Source organism: Manis javanica, chromosome 1, assembly GCF_040802235.1.
Source record: "Manis javanica isolate MJ-LG chromosome 1, MJ_LKY, whole genome shotgun sequence".
In the NCBI taxonomy this organism is placed as follows: domain Eukaryota; kingdom Metazoa; phylum Chordata; class Mammalia; order Pholidota; family Manidae; genus Manis; species Manis javanica.
In genome coordinates, this window is record NC_133156.1 from 18,886,926 (window position 1) to 18,909,499 (window position 22,574).

At 39.3% G+C, this 22,574-nt stretch overlaps 1 protein-coding gene across 3 annotated transcripts in view; it reads left to right on the forward strand.

Moving 5' to 3' along the window:
- Positions 1 to 13,100: 13,100 nt before the first annotated feature.
- Positions 13,101 to 22,574, forward strand: part of NBEA (neurobeachin) — a 547,470-nt gene continuing 537,996 nt past the window's right edge. For 2 of the 3 annotated variants that reach the window (XM_073229196.1, XM_073229216.1), the window contains exon 1: positions 13,101 to 13,471. In XM_073229196.1, the coding sequence (XP_073085297.1) occupies positions 13,223 to 13,471 (249 nt within the window). In that variant the 5' untranslated portion in view covers positions 13,101 to 13,222. The remainder of the gene's footprint in view (positions 13,472 to 22,574) is intronic. The other variant, XM_073229206.1, reaches the window with a different exon arrangement.

Below are 22,574 nucleotides of genomic sequence, written 5' to 3' on the forward strand. Positions count from 1 at the left end.
TCTCGTTATATGTGAAGTTGATGAAATAAAAGATAATTATATTTCTCCTTAGTCACAGACACCCACAAAATGTGGAAAATTAATTATCCTAATTAAATAGTTTTTATTTTATGCTGTCAAGTTCAAATACAGCACAATGGACTACTATTTCTCAATAATAAGCCAAATACAAGAAAGAAAAACATAAAAATCATGAATTAAATTTCTTCAATCAAACTAAAAGGTTCATTGCAAAAGTAAAAGAAAAGGCAAAGCACAAAATTTTAAAGAAAAATCACCTTTCCAAGGATTCCTGTGTATTATGACTTTTCATAGGAATTTTTTCCAACGTATTTTTCCTGCTTTATTTTGAAGAATAAAACAAGTAGAGAACCATTGACCAAATTGTAAAATATTACTTACTATTATGTGGATTTCTAAATGAGGGTGAAAAAAGGACACAAAAAGCTCTACGAAGTTATAATATACTTAGTAATTTACCGAAATTACAGAATTCACAGGAATTTCAGGAAAAAAAGTGCCAATGTCCACTCCAAGAATGACTACAAACTTTGGTATCTTAAATCTCAAATTTTTAAAGTATGATTGTTCTGAAAAGTTGTCCAGTTTGGAAAAAAATTCATTAATATGTAAACAGATTTTTGAATTAGTACATATTGTTCATTGGAAAGTAGGTATCTGGATTCTGCACAATTTTGCGTGTGACCATTTACTGTTTATATGCCAACAGCAAATACATTTTTTTTAAGCCACCAACGCTCAACATATTTTTAATGGGTGATCCAACTCCATGTTGACATATCATGGTTTTTATCAGTTGATAGTTAACAGGCATCTAAGTGAGATGCTGAACCTGGAAAATGAGTACTCAGCAATCCAGTTACTGGGAATGATGGTGGAATGGTCAGAATTCGGGAAACATACAGGTGCATAAACAAGTGTTCATTAGCCCAATAGCCTATAACAACTGCCATGAACTGAGAGGCACAAGGTTTTTGGGCAAAGGGGTGCACAGCACTTGGGGAAAAAGAAGTGTGATGCTGAGGCCTGACCCCTGTCTGGATGCCGTTCCTCTGTCCTGGAGAGAACCAGTCCTCAGTGAGACTGGCCTGAGATTCGTGACCACCAACGCCTGGCTAGTGGCAGGGGTCGGTCTGCACTGAATGTAGAGGCAGAAAGCAGGCAGGTACCTGGTGTCAGTCATTTGCTCCACCCACAAGGTCGAGGGTTTTGCCTAGTATTTACGTGCATGTTGCTACAGCACAATTTATCAACTAACTTTAGCCGTAAGTTAGTTAACTTAGGACATGAGAAACGAAAGTAGGCTCAGCAATATCAATCATACATACTGAGCATCTCATCACGAGTGCATCAATCACTGATTTACGCAGTTTTTTTCCTTTCAACATATTTTGTGGTATCATGAGAACGTGATGTTAAGTCCTAAGGGAAATTTGTCTGAGATTTGACAAAGCTTTAGCTTACTGTCCAATTAGAAAATGGATTAGAGAAAGAGATCTTCTAAAAACTGACTAAGATATTTATTGCCAGAATCTTCTTGAGAGAAACTGGCAGTTCGGCTCTGCCTGTATTCCCTCATCCCCGCTTCGGACTCCCAGGCATCTGTCCCCGAGGGACTGATGCTTCCCTCCAAAGGGACCTTAGATATGCACTGAAACTGAGGCGTACAAGTCATCTTAAAGCCTTGTTTAGGATCTCAAATTTAGCTTCATGTTTCCAGATTTTTCTGCTGGTTGCCCAGTTTTGGATTGCTTTCTTGCAAGTTCCTAAGGATTTATGGTTGCCTCAACTCTCCTTTTTAAGTTTGCCCCAGCTACGGCTTGTCTCGCTTCTGACTACTAGCTCTGGGTATTGAACATCTTTCTCTGCGCTCCTTTCAACAACCCTCCACAACTGGTCACACGCTTTTTATCAAAAACAGTTGCCTGCTCTGAGTCTATAGTCATGACTCACTACTGCCTGCATTCCCAGAATTGAGAGAGTACTGTTCACCCCAGATTGCTGCCAGAATGAATGCCATTGTCTTCTCTGCAGTACTCTGTACTCTGCAAAGTGCGATCACCATCTCATCTGCATTTACAAATACATACTTTCATTACAGAACAGCCACTGTTCATTCCCATGTGATTGGTAAGAAAACTGAGGCCCAAAGAGGTCAAATTGTTTACTTCATAATAAAAAGTGAAGTTTCAATAATTTGAATGCTGGTTTTGAGGAATTTAACCTTCCTCAAAATTCGTCTCTGAAGGAATTTAACAATCCTTAAGAGAAATAAATTTACTCTAGTTTAAAAAGTCTTTGTTCGTTCTTTATAATACTGTCAAGATAAACAAATGTATTTGTATCAAATGATTGCATTTATTGAAGTGTTAAAATCTCTGCCTTTTAATTCCTTTCCTCCTTCTTGCCTTCATCTAAATACTTACTGAGTACTTAACCAGGTATAAGTCAATGATCACAGTATATTGTTGAAGATTTTGTTTGTAAGGAAGACATAGTGCCTGCCTTCTAGCCAAATAGCTGCCAATCTAGTGAAGAAAAAACACATTAAAAAAATGACTGCACCATCATGTTTTTTCCATAAAGCTAATAACCATATAAAAGCATCACCTTCTGAAATTGTATTATTTACGTAACTTTACTAATTGACTTTCTGTGTCCTATATTAGAAGAATATAGAATATAATCTTGAGAACAGGGACTTTGTCTTATTCATGGCTATACTTCTTGTGCTTGGAATTATCCACGGCTTGTAGAACACAATAGATATGTGAGTAAGAAAGAAGGTGCACATTTTCTTTTAGGCTTTAAAAAAAATTATGTTTTTAGGAAAGACTACGTATAGGGTACATGAATTGTACATGAATTCAATGTATTTCTCTTAAATATTAGGTTCTTTTTAAAGTTTCCTACTCTTATCAAACAGACCATTTGTATTATTTAATTGATATACAATCTTCTAAATAAAGAATTCCTTTTATTTATTTAACAAATGTGCACTGTTAGAAATATATAGTATCTCTTTAAATTTGTCTTATTTCATGGTTTCATTAGTTGAGACTCTAGTATGCTTCTGATGAACCTATTATCAATAAGACAGAGTTGTTATTTGTGTAATAATATTGGAAGAATAAGTTCTTATTAATTTATTAGTCTATACGAAATTTCATTTTAGGTTAATGCCTTTTGAGTAGAAGATGGTCACAAAGCTCAACGGATTGAGGTTTCAATTTTATTGACTATTTCATGTTTATAGTTGCTTTGTTCTAAGTTCCACTGCATCTCTGCTCTTACTCTGTTATTTGTTTTATATATATATTATATTTTATTTGGCATTTCCTTATGCAAATGTCAAATAGATTACATATTATAATTTCAGAGTACTGAGACCATGCCTTTCTAGTTAGCTTTCAAAATAAATAACCGTGTTGTTTACATGTGAAAAGTTAATCTATGTTTTACAGTAACTCAATGTAAGATATTTTCAGTTTAGGCATTAGTAGATGCATTGAGACAATGAAGAACATTATGAATTTTTAAAATATCCCGGATTAGGAGAATTCCAAAGAACTAACAGACAGGAAAAGAAAGTAAAATTACAAAAATATTCTTTGTCAACTTGTATTTTAATAACTGGGAACTTTATGGATAACCTTAGCAATAGCTAGAAAGTTTATGGCATATGAATAATTCCACTAGTATGGGTCTCTGCCAGTCAATGTCAAAATTAAGCACACAAACCTAAGAAATAATTTGGAAGTTAATCCTGAGAAGTTGTACGGTCACCTTAAAAAAGAAAATCAGGAAAAAAATCTTCGTCTTGCCATGAACTTGATGTGATGAACTTTATTTACAAGGAAAACAGTAACAAAAGTTTAATGAAAATGAAAAGGAGAGAAACAGTCAGATGTGGGAACAACAGGACTGAAGTCTGGTTTAAATCCTCAGATACATTTTGGTAGACTGTTTACTTCTGTGAGTTAGTAAATTATAAAGGATTATTTTGTGATTATTTGCTTATTCGGTAGGCTTTTTTATTTTTATAAAATCTCAGAGAAAAATCCTCCTTCATAATATGCTCTCTCTCCCTGTGACTAGTGAAAAACAGAGAAAAGATATATGGCTAATTTGGTCTTATGTACTATGAACAGAGATAAGATATTTAAATTTGAGACACAAAAGGAAATTAAGATTCTTGTAAACAAATACAGGATTTAGCTATATACACACATAGTACGGCTATTTAAAAAAAACTAAAGAAGACAATGCTGTCCTAGTCCTATTTACTCTTTGAAGAAGGGTAACTCAGGTCAATGAATGGACAGAAAATAAATGGATATTAATGTATTTAATTATGTAATTTGAAAGCTCAAAATTGTACTAAGTCTTTTTTTTGTATTAATGTAAAATACAACTTCTATCACCTATTGAGTACTTATTACAGGCATTATTCTAATTGCTTGGTATGTTTTATTGCTTTAAGTCTTCCAAGTAATACATATGAAGCAGTTATATTTTACAGGTGCAGAAATAGGTTCAAGGGCAATTTGTCTGCATTTGAGCCCAGTCTATCTTTATTTTACCACCATTCTTATAGCCACTATGCCATACTTAAAAGGACTATTTGGGATTAGGATGGGAATGCAATGTTTGAGAGAAATGTTTTATTTTATAATGCAACCATATGAGTTTTGTATTCTGCTTATGAAAAAAAAACACTATGGTATGAATTATGAGGGAAAATCATGCGGCCACCATCTTTATATGCTTTGCTGAATGCAAAGAGCCCTGAAATATGCTATGTCATGTCTTCCAGCCACTGCGAAAAAATCAGGCTGACCTTGTTTTAACATAAACCTAGAAACTAGTAATAAAGCTGTGGCCAACGTAAGATATTCCATCTACCTCTCACAAACTTAGATTAGCCTAAGAGAGACAAAGTTTTATATACACATTCATGTATATTTAACAGATACCCAAACACAAAATGTGATTAAGCATCTCTGTCCTTTAAGGTATCCTTTAATCTTACGATTACCTGTGTTATGTAAAGTTCATTTCTCACATTAAGAAAAAGAGGCTATCTATAATATGTGTCTCAAAATGTATAAGATTAAACTCTCAGGTAGAAGGGACAGTCTAGATATTCTGTTCTTTTCCTTTCCCTCTCTTTTCAGATTGTGATTGTTCTGCTTGATAAGTGAAAAGAGATAAACTACAGCCCTGGGAAGTCAAAGCTTCAGACTCTCCCCATATAGGAGCTGCTAACTGGTAAATGAAATAGTTCTTTCAAGCCATTTTTCCACTGGTTAATCCAGGGCTGCTGGCACCAGTAGAGAAAGTTTCTAATTCAAAGCTCTAGGCACCAGAATTAGGCTCAGTATGATTCTATGGACTGTTACTTAGTTGGGCTACATACAGTTTGGTAAAAAGGCTTTCTTACTTTGAGGAGAACTTCATGAGACAACTATTCCAAAGGACTCTTCTACATTTTCTGAAGACATTCTTTTCCTCCTTTTTCAGAGTATTTGCTGTTATAACTACATAGTCATATGACGACAGTACTTTCAACAGAGTCTAGGAGATTAATAGTTAGGACACATAAAAAAATCTTCGCAAAGAAAAGCGCATTCAGGAGTGATATGGTAATGGAACTATGAAATTAAATTTTGGTTAATCTTAATGAAGATCATTAAAGAAACAATTTATTTACCCCAGGTAATTTTTGTCTAGAATTAAAATGATTCCCAGGAAATAAAAAGGCTGATGGAATTTTCTTAACCTTTATAGGAACAGAGATATAAAAACAGATTGACTTCAGAGGTCATCTCTTGGTGTCCAGCTTTCACCAAAACGTGAATGATTTTGTTCTTTTTAAATGACCTTTAGCAGTCTAATTATCTTTAGTCTGGTAAATTTGGTAGGGATGAACTAATGGCTTCAGTCCAGGTCCCAATGTAGGTGGGACAGTGAATAAACCTGAGGCCTTGGTCAGCCATAACTGGGACAAAATCCTAATTCTGCCACTTCCTAAAGTATGATGTTGTACACCCACAACCTTCTTCATATTAGTTCCTCATTGATAAATGGGGACAGTAGTATCTGAAAGGATTGTAGTAGGAGTTAGAAATAATACATGTAAAGTCATGCCAGGTGGGAGATGAACAGTATATGACAGCTGTCATGGTTAACAGTAATCTACCATGAACTTCATTAACACACTTTCCTTTCTTTAACACGTGTACCAAACACAAGGCATCTACAGTGCAATGATTACCACTGTGCAAAACAAAAGAAACTTACTAGCCAGTGTTTGTCAGCATGAAAACACATTATGTGCATTCTTTTTAAAAATGTTTAGTGGAGCCAGTTTATTTATTTTGTTAATTTTATTTTAATATTTTATTTCTTTTATTAAATAATTGATTTAAGTAGAAATTTGTTCCACCTGAAAAAGGAAAAAAAATAGCCAGAATAATTTTTCTTTTAATGCTGGAAATGTGTACAAAGTTTCAGATCATTTTTAGGTAGGTAGGATCCTGAATGTATTCTTGAAAGTGACATTTAAACCGGCAGTGATTTCGGTAGGGAAGATGAGGACAGTGATGTGGGTGGATAGGGGAAGGTACCAAAGTAGGAAAGCTTAGGGCTTTAATTAGGAAGTAGTAATTAGTAGTGCATTAATTAGGAAGAGATTAACTCAGGTTGGCTGAAGCACTGTTTCCCAATCTGAGGATGTCAGAATTATTGAAAGTGATCCATGAATACTTATATATGTATCAGGCTTTGTTTGTGGACAGAATAAATATCAATCACATTTGTGCTGCATGTATGTATATTAGTTTCCTGGAGCCGCTATAACAAAGTACCATAAAATAGGTGGCTTAAAACAATGGGAGTTTATTCTCTCAGTTCTGGAATCTAGAAATCCAAAATCAAGGTATCAATAGGGTCATGCTTTCTCTGAAGGCGTTAGAGAAGATTCCTTCCCTTGCCCCTTTCTAGCGTCTGGTGGTGGATGGAAGCCTCAGCTTTCCTAGGCTCACAGCTGCGCAACTTCAGTCTCTGCCTCTGTCCTCACATTATTGTCCCTCTGTGTGTCACTTTATCTGTGTATCTTCTTAGAGAACAACAGTCATATTGGACTAAGGACCCACCTAATTCCAGTATAACCTCTTCTGAACTTGATTACATCCATCCACAAAGGCCTTATTTTCGAACAAGGTTACATGCCAGGGATAGGACCCGAACATACTTTCTGGGAGACACAATTCAATCCATTAGAATGTGTGTGCATTTCAAACACACGTAGATGTTGTGATTTTAAAGAAGTAAAAATTATTTAAATAGCATTATTGAATTGAGAATAGGTTTTCATTACTGTATTTTTGTGAATCAATTTATATTGAAATAATAAATTTCTCAGGAAGGTAGCTAGGAGTCTAATTTTTTTAAAAGGTAAAAAAGAATTGAAAGCACTCAGAAAGGTTTGTAGCTATTGTTACAGGGTTCCTCTCAGGAACAGAGCGAGGTAAAACTAGAAAGTAAACTATAAAGTATGGTGGGGGGACCTTTGAAACCAGGATAAGACTCTGGGCTGAATCTGTTAGGCAAAGAGAATTACTGGTAATTTTTTGAGCAAATGACATGCATGCGTGTAGAAACTATTATTGTGACCAATAAGTTAAAAATTCTGAACTGCATGGATCCATCCATCAGGGTGGAGCTTTAGGAAATTATCCGTGTGCAGGATGGATCAGAGTAAGTGTGGAGACAAAGTATGAAAGGAACAGGATCTCCCTGGATGAGGACAGTGAGGCTGAAAAGAATGAGGGACATGTTAGTTACATCACAAGGAGTGGGCACGGGTAAGACTAATCTGATGGGGAGTACGTGTGTGGTGCATCTGTACGTGTGCTTATGTGGATATTGGGGGTATATGTGTGCAGAAGAGTGTATGGCTTCTAATTCTTTTGAAATTCAACAGTGTTTATTTCTGTACCATTCGGTATTTTTAATGTGTACTTGCCAATTAACTTTCTATGTGCAAACACGACATTTCTCTAAAAGGAACATTTGAAATAATCCATTTCAACTGTTCTTGCACAGCAGGACCTTCGGTATTTGTTGGGTGGTAAGCATCAACATTTTGAAATTGGGTTAAATTCGTTATTATAAATTGAATTTCTCTTTTGTGTCTGTATTTTCTGTTCAGGAGAAAAAGTAGGGGAGTGAAAAAAGGTAGAACTAATAGAAACTGTAGGCAACTGACGTTTAAATTTGGTGAAGAAATTGTTAATAGGCACCTAGCTTGTCTAAATGATTTTAGGTCCCCAAGGCAGGACAAATTGTATCTATCGATTCTGAAAGAATCTGAAAACCAGATCACTGAACAACTCTCAGTGGCCTTTGAGGAGTCACAGAGAAGTAAAAGTACCATGATTAAAGTGCTAAAGGGAGAAGGAGGAGATACATTCTTGAAAACCCACAGCAGGTAGCTTAATATTACCTGTAGGTGAGGTTTTACGATGGTTCATTTATTAGAAAAGAAAGCATTAAGTTGTGTCCTCAGATCAAACACATTTTCTTATTTGTGATAAAACTTTGGGGAAAATTGATAACAATTAACATGTATCTATCTATCATCTATCTATCTATATCTATCTATCTATCTATCTATCTATCTATCTATCTATCTATCTATCTATCTATCTATCATCTACCTTAATTTTGCTCAGATACAGAGCATATCCCAACTTAAACTAGTTAGTTGTCAAGGTCGCTGAGGATATCCCTGTGAATATGTTAGAGAAAGAAGGGCTTGTTGTTAGCACAGGATGGTAGCTATTTAATAGTTGAAGGATTATTATCAAAAAGGTACTTATAAACAACTTAAATCAGTGGTTTTCAGAATCTGACTATGACTTGTAGCAAGCATGCATGTACATGTATTTGTTGATGTGTATGGGTGTGATAATTAAAACAATGGATGTACTATGGTATTTTCCATTCAATGTTTTTCTGTTCCATTAATTTAAAAAACTGGTGGTTGCAACCTCCTAAATCTGTTTCATGACTCACTAATGGGTTGAGGCCCACCATTTGAAAAAGGTGAGTTGATTTCAGTCATAATGTTGCTAGTGACTATAAAGCTGTTTTTATCCTGTTCAATCAGACATTTAGAAAGAGATATAGAAGGATTGTTCTCAAAGTTGCAGGTAAGAAGAATAAGATACATATTTTGCATGATATAATCAGGATTAAGAAAATCTACCCAGATTAAGTGGAAAATTTGAATAAAATAACAATACAGTTAAATTAAATTTAAATAGTATGTATAGTTCTGCCCTTTGTATCTCAAAATCTACATGCAAAGCTAAATATTAGATATAGGCTGCTGCTTAGCAGCATGTTCAAAAACTAAATAACTGCAAATAAAAACTCTGGTCTTTCAGTTGATATTCATTTTAACATGAAAGGGGAATGGAACTGAAATTATTTGAGAACCTATACATGCTGAATATGAATCATGACTGTTATTTTGCTGAAAAACCCAGAACCAAACCAAATCAAACCAAACCGAGCTGATTTGATTTGGGGCGACATGAACAGGGACTCGGTTTCTAAATGTTGAGGCTCAGTAAGAGCTTCCCTGTTTTATACTGTTCCTGACCTACCTAGATTTTGGAGTACTCTGTTCGGACAACGTTTCGAGGAAAGCAGGAAATCTGTTCTTTAAAGAACAGGTGAAGGGAACGCGAATATTTAGCCTGGAAGAACTGCTCTTTTCACTCACTCATTTTCAAACAGGTTTATGAAATGTAAATTACTAGCCAGGCATGTTAGGTGCTGAAACAAACAAAAAAATAACTACAACATTGTGTTTTCCCACAGCTAACGAAGGGAAACATTACTTACTGACACTTGCTCCTACCTTAAATTACGTACCTTAAATGTATTGTGTTCTTTTATCCTTTAATTCTGTAAGTCTCCACCTTGGGTTGGTTTTGAAAAACTAAGGCTTTGAAGAGAAGTCCTTTGCCCAAGATCACACAGAAAAGTGAGTGTGGGGCCTGGAATCCAAACCCAGGTTCTACCTGAGTCTAGAGCATGTGTTTTTAATTACTATGCAATAGGGCTCTTGAAAATCTTTATATTTGAAGAATTGTCCCTTGGAAGTATGGATATACATCTATTAAAGCAAAACCAGATAAAATTAATATGCTCTAGAATATTTCTTTAATCTGAAGATTTAAAAATCAACCTTTAGGGAGCTTCTACTATTATAAAACTCTCTTTTACTTTGAAAGATTCTTAATGCAAATGCTGTTTGTACATTAGCAGAGAAATAGGCTTTGTAGGGTAAATGAAAACATTTCTTTTCTAAACTTTATGCACTTGGGGATAGTATTGAAAACATATAGCAGGGCAACTGGAAAGACTTGTATGTGTTTATAACTGGTCTTACTTGTGTTTACAGGTTATTTCAGTATACTTTATTTCAGTTATACTAAGTATACTAAGTGTACAAGGACACGTTTACTATATGCTGGCTGCTGAGCTGGAATTATTTCACTGAATTCTCACTTTCCTATGGACAGATTTTCATCCTTGTTAGTGAATGAAGAGAGTGGATGGCACAGGTAGTAACCGGGAGTGTGCTTCAGAAGCCTTTGCTCTTCCCACAGTACCACGCTTCTGTGAGGAGCTGACAGCATACGGGACAAGGCTTTTAATTGGTAACCTCTTTCAAATATCTCTGATACCGAGTTAAGTACACAACAGAAATGGGGTTTTCCTACTTTGAAATAGTGATATCCTCTTTACCCACTCCGTGTGTCCACTAAAGGAAAATGAACAAGAAAACCAAAACACACACACGTTACTTGAAAACACAGACCTGGGAAAATTAAAGTGAAAACATTAAAATGATGTCAAGCTATTCATTCAGAAAGGAAATAGAAAGTGCAGGTTGTCAACAGTAAGAGGTAGGACCTGCTGCCTTACACATATACGCACAGTGGGTTGAAAAAAAAGCTTCTGTGATAATCTTTCAGCTTGGATTTACATACTTTAGATATATTGGTTTAAATGTGCAAATGAAAATAGTGCTCACAAAAGTAGATGGCACTCATTTGGGACAGAGAAAATGCTATATAGGTGGATATATTTGTCACAGAGTTTTTCAATATAGCATATCTAAGTTACACTATTAAAGGTTATTGGTTATTGGTTTTATACATTTTCCACACAGTTTCAATTATTCTAGCATTTTAGAATTCAATTTCTATTTAATTTAAATAGACATACCAATTACTGTTTCTTTCAGAAATTTTTGCAGTTTTAATGATTCACTTCAGTAAAAGTTTAAACACACACATAACAAGAAACTAACTAATCCTAAACACTGTTTCTGAGGAACTTCGTTATACATGATCTATTGTACTTTAGAATTTTACCATGACCCCAGTATCCTGGGAGTAAACTTGACTAGTAAGTTCAACTAAATATGAGTAATAACAAACTGGATTATGACAGTTTTGTATATTGATGCTTTTTATTTGTGCTATTAAAATGATCTGAATATACCTCAGGATACCTAATCGTTTTCATGACTTGTAATATATCTTTATTGAAAAGAGCATACCTCATGAAAAATTAAGAAAATTACATCTTTCATTTCGAGAAAGAAAATAGAGGTCATGCCTCTTTAGTTTGAATTCAATACTAGCAGCAAGATTATCATGTGCATTTTAATGTTTTTAAACTAAAAGTAATTTTTTTGTTTCTGCATTGTGCCGACAGAGAAATTGACTTTTATCACAGATGAAGGCTGGCAGTGAGAATTATCTATATTGGTAGATAAGTTCAAAATCCTCTGAACTGTACAGGCCTACGAAAAACAGAGGTATCATTCATTAGCATCATGCCTGAGGATTTTAAAAATGTGGAACTGTAGCTGTCACCAAACTACCCCACTGCGTCACACAGGGCAGCCTTTTCAGAGCGGGAGGTGAGTTCAAGAGCCGTCTATTGGCAGAGCTCCAACCAGAGCGGATCTCTATGTTGAGTCCTGCCTGTGTGCGAAGGTGTCAGACCCTTTGGGGGCTGTAGGGAAAGGCCCTTTGCGCTCCACCTGTGTCCCTCCCTAGACAATGCGGGACCGTTCCCCACGGTGCGTGCGTTTCTGCTTTGCCAGCCACTTTGTCTTGGGGAAATCCGGGCGTGGCGGCGGGTGCGCGGGGTGCTGGCCCGGCGGGCAGGGCTCCCAGGAAGGGAGGAGAGGGGCAGGAAGAGGGCGGCCGCCACTCCCGCACCTTGCACGGCCCGTGGCACCGGCAGGAGCTGCTGCTGGATGCAAGCAAGACGACGAGGACGGTGAACCACCTCCCCGCAGGAGGTGGCAGCGAAGGCCAGACACGCACTCTCGGGGTGCCCTTCCCGCCGGGTAGAATCCGCCCTCCCGGGAAAGCCCACGAGAAAGCAGCGCCCGCCCCGCCCCGCCTCCGCCAGCGCGCCCGGGGCCCGGCGGCGGGCCCCACGCACCTGCTCACCTGTCCGTCCGGTGACGGCGGCTGGGGGAGGGCCGCGGGGTGCCGGGGCGGTGCGAGCGGGGAGCAGGCGGGCCGGGCGGGGGGCGGGGGTGCGCCGAGGGCTCCGCCTCCGGAGGTCTGCGCACGCGCGGTGGCCGCTACCGCAGGCGGGGGGCGGCAACATGGCGGAGTAGCGGCGGCGGCGTCGGGGCTTCACAACAACAGCGGCGCCCGCAGTAGCGGCGGCGCAGCGGCAGGGACGTCGGCCGTCGCCCGAGCCCCGGCACCGGGCAGCGCCGCGGCGGGTGGCGGGCGCGCCGGGCCTCCCCGGAGCGGCGGCAGCAGCATCTCCGCGGGGGGCGGGCCGGGCCGGACGGGCGGGCGGGGAGCGCGGAGGCGGCGGCGGCGGCGGCGGCGGCGGCGCGGCCCCGCGGCTGGGCGGACACCGCCGCCGGCCGGGCCGCGGGTAGCGGCGCGCCCCCGCCGGGAATAAGCCTGAGAATAACCCGGCGCCTCCGCCGGGGCGGGCGCGGAGCGGGCCCGGCGCCGCGGCGCTGGTGGATGCTGGGGCCCCGAGGCGCCGGCCGGGCGGCGGGGGCCGCGGCAGGTGTGCCGGAGCCGGCGGAGGCGGCGCCTCTGCGCTGCCCGGCCGCCCGGGAGCGGGGCGAATGGCGAGCGAGAAGCCGGGCCCGGGGCTCGAGCCGCAGCCCGCGGGGCTCATCGCCGTCGGGGCCGGGGGCGGCGGCATGGGGGAGCTGAGGGGCGCGGCGGGGCCCGGCGCCGTGGTGCTGCCCGCGGGGATGATTAACCCTTCGGTGCCGATCCGCAACATCCGCATGAAATTCGCAGTGCTGATCGGACTCATACAGGTCGGAGAGGTCAGCAACAGGGACATCGTGGAGACGGTGCTCAACCTGGTAAGGGGCCCGGCGCGCGCCCCCCGCCCCCGTGCCCCCCACCCCCAGCCCCGGGGCGCACCCGCAGCGCGTCCCCGGAGCCCCGGGGCGGCCAGCCGGGGCTGCCCGGCGGGTGACCCGCCTGCGCGCGGCCGCAGCCGCGCCGCCTCGGGGCCTCCCTGCCTCCCGAGCGCAGTGCCCAAGTTCACGCTGCTCATCGTTCTCTTGACCGTGAGGAGTAAGTGGGTCCTGGCCGTGCAGGTTTGGGGTCGACTCGAGAGTTGAGTTAGGGGGAGAGGAGGCGTCCTTTTCTCGGAGGTGCTTTTTCTGCCACACTCTTAATTGTCCGCGGCGTCGCTCTCCGAGAATGGAAGCCTTGCCGCTCTCTCTGGAGCCCCAATTCCCCCGTGCTCCCGAAATGGGAGAAGCGCATTAGCTCTAACTTGAGCAGCCGGGCTGTGATGTTTTTGCAAGAGGAAAATGATGCCGTTCCGCATCTGCTTTTTAAATATATTCCGAAGCGAGGATGGAGAGTGTTGTGGCTGCACCCCACCCCACCCCCCGCACCCATGTCTTTTTAGGCGGCCTTCCTTTCTTTGTAATGATGCCCCGAATATCTGACCTCTTAGTCGTTCTTTGCGCACACGAGGTGTTTGAATGTTAGGGCACCAAATCATACAGGTTGGCGTCTCTGGTTGCCTTTAGAGAGCGTGGCAGGTGGATAAAGACTAGAGGAGAGGTGTTACCTGCAGCTCTGGGCTCGGTGTCTTTCGTGATAAGAAAGAGTTACTGCAGAACTGTGTATGACTTAATGTTTTGCGCTATCTCCAGAGAGCCTAAGAAGCGTTCAAGATGTCAGGGAAAGAAATGGGAAGCCATAAAGAGAGGGGAATCATAAATTGTGGGTAATTAAGAGTAGTTCATTTTTAATGTTTGGGAAATGCCGTTTTGGCTGCAGCAAAGCTTTTTAAACAGTTTCCTCCGCAATATCCAGCCTCTGACTTACTGTAAGGTTGGATTTGAGAAAGCAAGGCTTCAATCAAGAGCAGGCAGTTGACTGTTGTATTTGTTGTGGAATCGCAGGAATACGCTTGCAAGGAGATTTCATAACCAGCCAGTCTGATTTTCGGCTAAACAATTATTTTTATTTGCTGTATGGGACAACGGAAAGCTGCAGCTGTAGCAGTGCTGCCCTGAGACATGGACTGATGTCTACAGTTTATGGACCTCTTAAATTCACAGAAAAGTTAAAGCTTTTTTTTTTTTTTTTTGCTAGTGTGTCAAGCTAAAGATAGAGAATATCTATCTCTTTTTACTTCTTATATTTATTACTCTTGAAATACAAAGCACCTATGTCTATTTCTGGGTACCCTTCAAATAAATCACCATAAGAGTCAGCGTAAGCTTGATATAACCAAATTCTTTTAAAAACAGGAGGTAACAGAAATATTGTGTTCATGGGAGTTTTAATTTTAACCAGCTGTAATAGGTCAGTACTTGCCTTTTTTTTCTTTTTACAGAGAAAGATGAAATCTCAAAATATGTTCATATGTTAGAAGGTACTGTTTATGTAAATTTAAAAGAACACAATATTAAAGTTTTTTCTAGCTTTTGTTTCACCTATACCGTTTTTACTTAAGATGATGTTGCACTAGGTTATTTTAAAGAGTATTTGTAGGCTTACTTAATACATTTTAACGTGATGAGAGGAACAGAGCTCCCACAAGCTGGAAAGTGATTTGAATGTGTGACCAGTTTGGACTGCAGCAGTAGTGATGTGTGCTGGATCAGTTCTTAACAGATGAGGTTCTGTAGGTACACAGCAGGTTAAGGAAGGAAGGAAAATGATTTCTTTTGAGGTATAAAAGGAACTAACTTAAGTGCACTGGGAATCTGACATGAAGTGTCAGTATGCAAACGTTAATTTAGAGATTAACTTTACTGTTCAGCTTCCTTAGAGTAATCAGAAAAAAGTTAATACTTGGATATGTGTGTGTGTGCGTGTGCATATATATATATATCCCCAAGTCCACTCAAGACCTTGTAACTACATTGATTTTAGGAATCAAAGAAGTTAGGTTTAAAATTCCTTTGTGTGTATTTAAAAAATGCAGTAGATCTTTACATTGGGAACTTTTGTGGAAAAGAATAAATGACAAAAGGAGCTGTTTACTATTAAGTCGTTAATTATATTGATTGTGGTATATGAATTGGCCATTTGGAGTTAGTGTTTCTTGAATTGTAGGTTTAGGGCTTTATCTTTCTAATACACTCATGAGGAAAATGTCATGTGAAAATTTAAGCTGATTCTGAAATATTTGGAAATCGCAGGCATTTAAAAATAATTATCAAAACAATTTTATTTGCTTAATAAGTAAATCAGTAAAATCCATTAAGAGCACTCAATTGCTTGTTAGAGGATAGAAGCCTCTAATATTATCTAAAAAAAGAGTTTTTTCAATTTTCAATCTCAATTCAAAACAAAATAAGAAAGTAGGTGGAAATAGTGAAATGCCTGCTACAGTGCCTTTGTGACAGAAAAGAAAGGAAAGGAACTGCGAAACTTGAAAACAAAGCAGTGTCTGCCTTAACCAGCACCCCGTCTCCTCAGTCACCTTTGTCAGGATATTTTTCCTTCTATTTTTCATGTACATTCTTTATAGTGTGAGAATCCACACACTTCTTAGGTGCTGTTTATCATAAACCTTGTCCAAAGAATTGAAAGTTTTTCAGAGTAAAATTTAAGCATGCAGTGAACTGTCAGACTTCTTCAACACAGCATGCCTATAATTTTGTGTTGTATGCCAAAGGTGCAGATCTTTTCCTGTTGCTCTGGTGGATTGTGGGAGTTTGTTGAAGAATCACCAGTGTACTGACAAAATGAATCATACGCATTGTAGATGGATGGGTTTTGTATAATGTTAACGATTGTTGACCTAAAACATTCAAATATAGGGTGGACGACATCAGGAAGATGAGAAAGTCATTGCAAACAGCGGTGCAGGGAGCGTGTGTCGTCAAGGACTGTGCGCTGTAGCCTTCTTTGCCAGTGAAGGAAACGGGTCATCCGCACTTCGGCTTAGGGAGGAATTATTTAATTTGGCAGGATAAGAACGTTTATAGACAAGGAATTTTGTCGCCTATTTCAGTGATAAAACAGGCATAACTACTTACTCCATTGCTTCCTTTGTAAACATACTCAACATGTTTGTGTTTTCCCTTGTAATTGCAAGTAAATATCATGTGCTCCTTGTTTATAACATGAAAGTTTTCTTATCAGAGATTTCAATATAACCATATTTTTAGAAAAGATAAAATTGAGTGTTAATATTTACTTAAATCACAATAAGAGTTTTAAAAATAGATACCTTAGATAGCATAAGTCTGTAGCATTTAATTTATAGTTTTTTTCCCCCAAGAATTACTGTGTGATATGTCAGTGTATGTTTAGTTGTACAAAATGACATTTCCGCTGATAATTTTTTTAACATTTAAGTGGCACACTGTATGGTATTGAAAGCATAACAGGATTCTTTGAGGGGATTTTGTGGGCTAAGTTCTTCTCTTCTCTCTGCATTTGGATCATACTCTTAAAGGAAATTTTTAAATTACTCTTCTGTACTTGATTGTGACAGTACCTTTTCTTCCTTAGAATTTTTCTGTTTGTAGCTTGATAATCAGAATAATTTTCACCTTAAAGATATTTAGGATTTTACAACCAAAATATGTATGATTCATGTGAAATAAACTTATTTCAAAAATATGCAGTTGCATCTTAGAATCATGGAAGTCCTTAATATTAATAAAAACACAATTTTTACAAAAGAGAATTTCCTGCATTTTAATTGATGTTGACATGTGATTCATTTCATATTAACCTGAATTTTATTTTATTCTTGCTTTTGGGTATTGAAAATTAAATTAAGATTACATATGCAAATATTGGAAGTTTCTATATCTTGAATCCCAAAGTTTTCACAGAAATATTAATTTAGTTACATAATGACACTAAAGCAGCAGATAGTCTGTAGCCAGTTTATGACCAAGTTATGTTAATTTTATGAGTATTTTGTATATTGCTAGTCAGTTTTTGGCAAATACTATTCTGTTAATTAAATGTACCTCAAGGCCCTCTCCTTTTGCTATACTTTTCTTCAAATAAAATGTAAAGAAATTCATTGGTTCTGGCAGACCCAGTCCCCAGATTGGATCACTGATACAGCTGTATTATAAAATTCAGTCATTCGTGTTTTCACTATTTACTTTAAATATTGTTTTGCATCATTTTCATGGGTCTTTAATTTCCTGCCGGTAGGTCTCATCTTTTATGTGTTGTCAGTGTGCAGGTATCCCCCACTTTCCAGAAGTTAGGTTACGCCGCTTTGCTTTTATGGAAGACCTATATTAGCTTAGTAATGGCTTTTTTTTTGTGAAAGTGAAAATCCCCTCTGAATTTCTTTTGGTTAATGAATACAGGTAGTAACGAATATAGGTCTTTCACTTTGGAAAGTGAGGGATACTCTTTGCTTTATGCCATTTTGACTTAGGGAAGGTAGGAATGCTCCACTTTCAGATATCAGTGGAGACCCGAATACAAAGATGCACGAAGATAGAGCTGCCACTCTCTAGTATTGTTACTTACACATTCCCCTTGTATGCTGTGAACTCCATGAGGGCAGGAGCTATCTTGGGTATACAGATGGTCCCCGACTTATGATGATGTCAGCTTAATGGTGGTACGAAAGCTATATGCATTCTGTAGAAATTATACTTCAAATTGTGAATTTTGATCATTTTCCAGGCTAGTGATACATGGTAATGATAACCCTCTCGTGATTCTGGTGAGCCACACCAGGGAGCCACAACCCCCAGTGGGCTGAGCCATCCCGAGCATAAACAGCCGCGCACTACAGCCATTCTCCGCCACACAGCCATTCTGTTTTCACTTCCAGTATGATGTTAACAGTTTCAAACAGGCTTTGTGTTAGATGATTTTGCCCAACTTTAGGTTAATCCAAGCGTTCTGAGCATTTTTAAGGTAGGCTAGGCTAAGCTATGAGGTTCACTAGGTTAGGTATATTAAATGTGACTTACAGTATTTTCAACTTAAGATGGATTTATTGGGATTTAACCCTTAACATCTAAGTTGAGAAAACTAGGTATTTATTTTTTGTATCTGGCTCTTAGATAAGCTAAGCGCATTTTAATGTGCAGGACATCATTATAGGCAGTAGAAGAACAATTTCAGAAATTCTGTTCAGCAATACAGTCCAAGATCCTGAAATAGATTTAGACTCATGTAAAGTTAATATATTGCCTATTCCTGTGACTGAAAATGTGTGTTGAATATGTATGATGTCTCTATGTAGGCATTACTACATATGTAAATGTTATTTTAAACTGACATCTTGGAATAAGTTAGAATCTGATAAAAACTTCTTTTCAGTAAATCAATGTGTATGTCCCATATGTAGTTACATAACAAATATTGTGTTACTGTCAACAAACAATATGTCTATAATACATTGAATAGAAATTTAAAAGCTATCATTAGCATTTGTCCTGTTACCAGGAATAGTGAACCTCTCTTGTTTTTCTCTGTCTGGAATACATTTCCTCTTTTGGTAATGGTACTTTGCTTACCTTGGATGAACCATTTTATTCTTCTTCATTTGGCCAGTTTAGGTGGGTTGACGGGGCTGGGCATAGAACCCAGGCATGGCCACAATCACTGTGATTGGTTCAGGGATGGACAGTGGGCTCAGGGGGAGCCACAGGGTCAGGACTTGCGCTGGGACTCTTTCTGCTGGGGATGCTCAGCTAGTAGACTCATCCTGTACGTGTGGGTGCCTGTGTTAGAATTTGACCAAGTATGAAGCCAGGACAGAGAAATATATTCTTTTTGTTTTTTTTTTCAGTATCATTATTGTACAATTACATGAGCAACACTGTAGTTACTAGATTCCCCCCATGATTAAGTCCCCACCACCTACCCCATTACAGTCACTGTCCATCAGCTTAGTAAGATGCTATAGAGTCACTACTTGTCTTCTCTGTGTATACTGCCTTCCCTGTGCTCCCCTACCCCCCATGTTATGTGTGCTAATCATAGTACCCCTCATTCCCCTTCTCCCTCCCTTCCCATCCACCCTTCTTCCCCAATTCTTTTCCCTATGGCAACTGTTAGTCCATTCTTGGGTTCTGTGAGTCTGCTGTTGTTTTGTTCTGTCAGTTTTTGCTTTGTTCTTTTACTCCACAGATGAATGAAATCATTTGGTACTTGTCTTTCTCTGCCTGACTTATTTCACTGACCATAATACCCTCTAGCTCCATCCATGTTGTTGCAAATGGTAGGATTTGTTTTCTTCTTATGGCTGAATAATATTCCATGTGTATATGTACCATATCTTCTTTATCCATTCATCTACTGATGGACACTTAGGTTGTTTCCATATTTTGACTATTGTAATTAGTGCTGCAATAAACATAGGGGTGCATATGTCTTTTTGAAACTGGGCTCCTGCATTCTTAGGGTGAATTCCTAGGAGTGGAATCCCTGGGTCAAATGGTATTTCTATTTGTAGTTTTGTGAGGAACCTCCATACTGCTTTCCACAATGGTTGAACTAATTTACATTCCCGTCAGCAGTGTAGGAGGGTTCCCCTTTCTCCACAACCTTGCCAACATTTGTTGTTCCTATTCTTTTCCATGTTGGCCATCCTAAGTGGTGTGAGGCGATATCTCATTGTGGTTTTAATTTGCATTTTCTTGATGATTAGCAATTGGAGTATCTTTTCATGTGCCTGTTGGCCATCTGAATTTCTTCTTTTGAGAAGTGTCTATTCATATCCTCTGCCCATTTTTTAATCAGGTTATTTGCTTTTTGGGTGTTGAGGCGTGTGAGTTCTTTATGTATTTTGGATGTTAACTCCTTGTCAGATATGTCATTTACAAATATATTCTCCCATACTGTAGGATGCCTTTTTGTTCTGCTGATAGTATCCTGTGCTGTACAGAAGCTTTTTAGCATGATGTAGTCCCATTTTTTCATTTTTTATTTTGTTTCCCTTGCCCCAGGAGATGCGTTCAGGAAAAAGTTGCTGATGTTTATGTCCAAGAGATTTTTGCCTATGTTTTCTTCTAAGAGTTTTATGGTTTCATGACTTACATTCAGGTCTTTGATCCATTTTGAGTTTACTTTTGTGTATGAGGTTAAACAATGATCCAGTTTCATTCTCTTACATGTAGCTGTCCAGTTTTGCCAACATCAGTTGTTGAAGAGGCTGTCATTTCCCAACTGTATATCCATAGCTCATTTACCATATAATTGATCATATATGCTTGGGTTTATATCTAGGCTCTCTAGTCTGTTCCATTGGTCTGTGGGTCTGTTCTTGTGCCAGTACCAGATTATCTTGATTACTGTGGCTTTGTAGTAGAGCTTGAAGTCGGGGAGCAGAGAAATATATTCTTTATTCTGTTTGAGCCCCTGGTGTTCCCTGTGCCTGTGGTGATTATTGTTTTAGCCATTAAATTCTCTCTTTCAAAGCTTATTGTTATTATTATTATTGTTTTTATTAGCTCTAAGTTGGTTTAAATTGGTTTTTGTCACTTGACAATGGAAAGAATCCTTATTGGTATAGGCATTAGTAACTGGAAAACTGGACATTGTAAAGAACAGACCTTAAGCCCTTTGAGGGCTTTGCCTTCCCCTGACAATTTCTTTTAAGGCATCACAGAGCAGCTAGTTGAAATTGTCACCTGTGTTATCTTTGTCCGTAGAACTACTGAGGCTGGAACTTTAGTGATACTGGAATGCTTTGGCCACCTCTGGCTTTTGATAATGTCTTATAAGAGAGGAATTAGCTTCGGTACAAGCTGCAATGCCTCAAAGCAGAGGGAAGAAAATACTATCTTACGAGGTAAGAGAGGGCCCTTCCTGCCTGTAGCTACCATATAAAATAGCAGAAGGTCAGAATATCAAGAACACTGAAGGTTGAAAGGCTCTGCTCATTGACGACCCCCTTTTTTTTTACCCTGTGATAAAGTTAATAAGAGGAAAGATAGGATTTTAAGTTAGAAACTTAAAGTTCTGTTTTATAAGCTTCTCCCAAGCACCTCATGCATTATTCTCCTAGCCTCTTGACTAAAGTAATGATCCTGTTGCTGAAGAGCTTGCAAAGAGGATGCAGCAAGGGAGCAAGTGACAGAATAGCTGTGTCTCCTCCAGTTATTGTTTTCCGTTGCTTCAAGGAAAATCATTGAGCCAAGGGTTTAAGGGGATGAACGCTGGGAAGGCCTCTTGCCACGAGACAGCATATTGCTCTGAAAATGAAAAGGTGGAAATCTGGACTGTGTACTGTAACGTGACAAGGTCTCTGGCTTTGCTTGCTAACTCAACCGGTTGTTGCAGTAAATTGCCAAAAGCTTACTAACTTCCGGGGAAGGAAAGTCTCTCCAGGGTAATCTCAGCCTGTATCTCCTTACTTCTGAGTGAGTTCTAAGCCTCAGGAAGAGAAAGTGGGCTCTAAAGCTGCAGAGCTGCTGGAGGGAGACGCTCAGGCCTCGGGGGTAGCGGGCATGATGTCTTCCAAGATAGTAGTGATGAGCACATGTAGCAGGGCCGAGCAGCCACCGCCGTTGCCAGGGAAGGCGTTCTTGCAACTCTAACTGGTAGGAATTGGTCTGTGCTTTGAATTAGGGATCGTGCTTTCTTTTACGTCCTCTGCTCTTCTAAGTGGGAGTTATCATTTATGCCCTTCTACCATTGTATGTTAATTTTAAGGGGGATAGTTGAATGTATGGGGATTAAATGTCATTTTATGATATAAAAAAAATTGGTGACAACCTAAATGTTCAACAATAGGAAGTTTAAATTATTTTATATCCATGTTTTAGAATACCATACAGCCATTAAACTTTATGTGCCTCAGTTTCCTCGTGTGTAAAAGGGGATCTTTACCTCAAGGTTCTTTTGCAGATTAAATGACAATATATGTAAAGTGCTTTGTATAAAGCCAACTTTATTTCGTACTTACTGTTGTTATTTTTATTCTTCTCTTGAGCCTGAGGATCATCTGATCATAGAAAAAAAATGATCTAACTAAAACTGAGTTGATCTGTT